At 36.0% G+C, this 3,493-nt stretch overlaps 1 protein-coding gene across 1 annotated transcript; it reads left to right on the top strand.

The window, feature by feature from the left end:
• The first annotated feature begins 1,105 nt into the window (after positions 1-1,105).
• On the top strand, positions 1,106-2,417 carry LOC127748348 (chloroplast envelope membrane protein). Its single transcript, XM_052262663.1, has one exon. It carries the CDS (start codon positions 1,713-1,715, stop codon positions 2,400-2,402), a length of 690 nt encoding a protein of 229 aa, XP_052118623.1. The 5' UTR covers positions 1,106-1,712; the 3' UTR covers positions 2,403-2,417.
• Positions 2,418-3,493: the final 1,076 nt, after the last annotated feature.

Raw genomic sequence — 3,493 nt, 5'->3', positions numbered from 1 at the left:
CATTAGTAACTCAAGAGGTCCTAAGTTACCTTTCCAAGCCAAGAGTATAAAATCCTACACTAAAATCCAACCAAGCATTTCGTCAAACACTTGGACGGCATAAAAGGAAAACATAGTAAATCAACAACAAGAACAAAATCTAACAACAATTATTGAAAGGAATTAACAACAACAATCAAAAAAAAATTACAACAAAAGAATAGAAGAAGGATGAATCTAACAAAAAGGAATTGATGAATTACCTCTTATTGAATTGAAAGAAAATGGAATGAACAATAGTAGATCTACAACAAAACATAAGAACAACATAAAGGGAATTGCAACAAAAGAATGGAAGGAAGATGAATGTAACAACAAAGAATTGAAAGGTAGAAGTAGAAGAAAGCAAAGATTAAAACCTAGATCTAAGAACTAATCCCAATCCTAATCCTAATTCTAGAGAGAAGTGAGAGCTTCTCTCTCTAGAAACTAATTCTAACTACTAAACTAAACTAATGGTCACTAGATGTCTCATCCCTCTTCAATCCTTGACTTAAATAGCATCAGAAATGAGTTGGATTGGGCCCACAAGGCTTGAGAATTCGCTGGCCCACGGATTGCATTAAGTGAACCAGGTGGCACAACGGCGCGTGCGCGTACTTTGCGCGTGCGCGCCACCATACGTGTAGCAACTATGGCAAATCTTATATCGTTTCGAAGCCCCAGATGTTAGCTTTCTAATCCAACTGGAACCGTGCTTGGGAGTCCCTGATAATTAAAAAAACCAAGATTTTACCATGACTGCAATTTTAGAGAGACGCGAGAGCGAAAGCCTATGGGGTCGCTTCTGTAACTGGATAACCAGCACTGAAAACCGTCTTTACATTGGATGGTTTGGTGTTTTGATGATCCCTACTTTATTGACCGCAACTTCTGTATTTATGGATTAAGTTAAAAAAAAAACTAATTTCAGTTAAAAATAACTTTTGATAAAATATATCCATGTTCTCTTCAAAATAACTAGTTTTTTGAATACTAGAAAGAAGGAGACCATGAATCTTATTTATCCAAATATCATCTTTTTTATAAGTTTTATTATTAATTGAGGATAACAAAAAATTGTTCATCAGAATAGAAGTTAAAGAGGGTATTTCTACTCGTCGTATCCTTTATATGGAAATCATAGGACAGGGGGCCATCCCCCTGACTCGTATTGACGAGAATTTAACTTCACGAGAAATTGAACAAAAAGCTGCAGAATTGGCCTATTTCTTGCGTGTACCAATTGAATTACTTTGAAAAAAAGAAATGAAACTGAAAAAATGAATGCTTTCTTCGGAAAAAGAGATTTTGTTTTGATAGAAGGGGCCCTCTTTGGATTCGAAATCCGACTAATATTCATTACGCGAAGTGTTCCTCCGTGTATTCATTAAAAGGTCTAATTGCTTCGAATCTTAGTAATTGATGTCCTTTGATGAAAGAAAATAATATTGTATTTTTTCGTCATGCCAAAATTGGCAGTGGATTCTTTCGATTTTTAGTCTATTTCTTTATTGTTTCTAAATTCAAGAACTAATTCCCGAATTGAAAATAAAAAAAACGCGGGAATAGATTATAGATTTTCTATGACTTGTAATAGAACTTATGCTTGATAGAAACATTATTATCATCCTATATAGTTGACGGATGAGATAAAGCCGAAGCTGAGTTCGTTCATTAAATAAAGACGAAAAATGGCAAAAAAGAAAGCATTCATTCCCCTTCGATATCTTACACCTATAGTCTTTTTGCCCTGGTGCATCTCTTTCACATTTCAAAAAAGTCTGGAATCTTGGGTTACTAATTGGTGGAATACTAAGCAACCTGAAATTTTCTTGAATATCATTCAAGAAAAGATTATTCTAAAAAAATTCATAGAATTCAAGGAACTATTCCTCTTGGATGAAATGCTAAAGGAATACCCGGAACTACGTTCACAAAATCTTCGTACCAAAATATACAAAGAAACCATCCAATTGATCACGACGCACAACGAGGATCGTATCCATGCAATTTTGCATTTCTCGACAAACATACTTAGTTTTGTTATTCTAAGTGGTTATTCCAGTCTGGGTAATCAAGAACTTCTTATTCTTAACTCATGGGTTCGAGAATTCCTATATAACTTAAGTGACACAATAAAAGCTTTTTCCATTCTTTTATTAACAGATTTATGTATAGGATTCCATTCGACCCATGGGTGGGAACTAATGATTGGTTCTCTCTATAAAGATTTTGGATTTTCTCAGAATGATCAAATTATATCTGGTCTTGTTTTCACATTTCCAGTCATTTTAGATACTATTATAAAATATTGGATTTTCTGTTATTTAAATCGCGTATCTCCATCACTTGTCATGATTTATCATTCAATGAATGACTGAAAAAAAGATCCGCGGGTTAGGTCAAATTTGAAAGTTTGTTATTTTTATTTTTTACATTTTACAAAAGCAAGCTAAACAACATTCCAATCTTTTTCTTTATCGCCACCACCCAAGAGATTCTTCCCATATTCGTGCATAGGCTTGTGCCTTAGGCCCAATGTTCGCACATTCCAGGCCTAACTCTCGGGTTTTTGGCTGGGGTTGAATTTTTTGCATCCACGCATACGCGTACAGTGCGCGTCCGCGTGGATGGTCGAAAATGCTCAGGTGCGCGTCCGCGTCATGTGCGCGAATGCGTGGATGGTGTTCTATTTTTCAAAAATTTTTTTCCAAGTTCTTGCACCAATCCAAGCATTCCAAACCTCCAAACAGCTACCAAAACACCCTAAAACCTTATTTATCATATTACACTTCTAACTAAACTTAACAAACCAATAAAAACATGAAATCAAACTAATTCTTACCAATATTTACAAAAGAGAAAATGAAAAGATTTTTACCATGGTGGGGTGCCTCCCACCTAGCACTTTTGTTTATTGTCCTTAAGTTGGACTTATGGGGAGCTCCTCTCAAGGTGGCTTGTGCTTGTATTCATCTTGGAACTCCCACAAATGCTTGATTTTCCATTGTGCCCCAAGATTTCTCATGGATTGAGCCAAGTGTTGATGGAGTTTTTCACAAGCTTGGGGCTCCCAAAGTTGATCCTCTTCTTGTTGATGGAGTTCTTCACAAGCTTGGGGCTCCCAAAGTTGATCCTCTTCTTGTGATCCGGGATCCCACACTTTATTTTCACACCCGTCTTGAGGTTGATCATCATTATTAGTCCATCCGGGTGGTGAACAAGATGAATTCTCTATGAAGTGCCCAACAATCCTACTAGACCTTTATAGTTGAGCTCTATTCCAACCTTTATATTTTATCTTTGATGTATCAACCATAATGAGCCTCAATTTTCAATGCCAACCACGAAACATCTTTCTTTTACGCTTCATCCCACAAAGCATCCTAAGTTGACCATCCATTTCAAGCAAGCCATATTCGAGTGGGGTAATAAAGCTAATATAAATGAATTTTACCCACTCAAGTGAAGG

This window comes from Arachis duranensis, chromosome 6, assembly GCF_000817695.3.
Source record: "Arachis duranensis cultivar V14167 chromosome 6, aradu.V14167.gnm2.J7QH, whole genome shotgun sequence".
Classification (NCBI taxonomy): domain Eukaryota; kingdom Viridiplantae; phylum Streptophyta; class Magnoliopsida; order Fabales; family Fabaceae; genus Arachis; species Arachis duranensis.
This window is presented reverse-complemented; position numbering and strand designations above follow the sequence as displayed.

What these genes read in the sequence shown, in the direction of transcription:
- LOC127748348 (XM_052262663.1), top strand. Translation starts at nt 1,713, where the DNA reads ATGGCAAAAAAGAAAGCATTCATTCCCCTTCGATATCTTACACCTATA.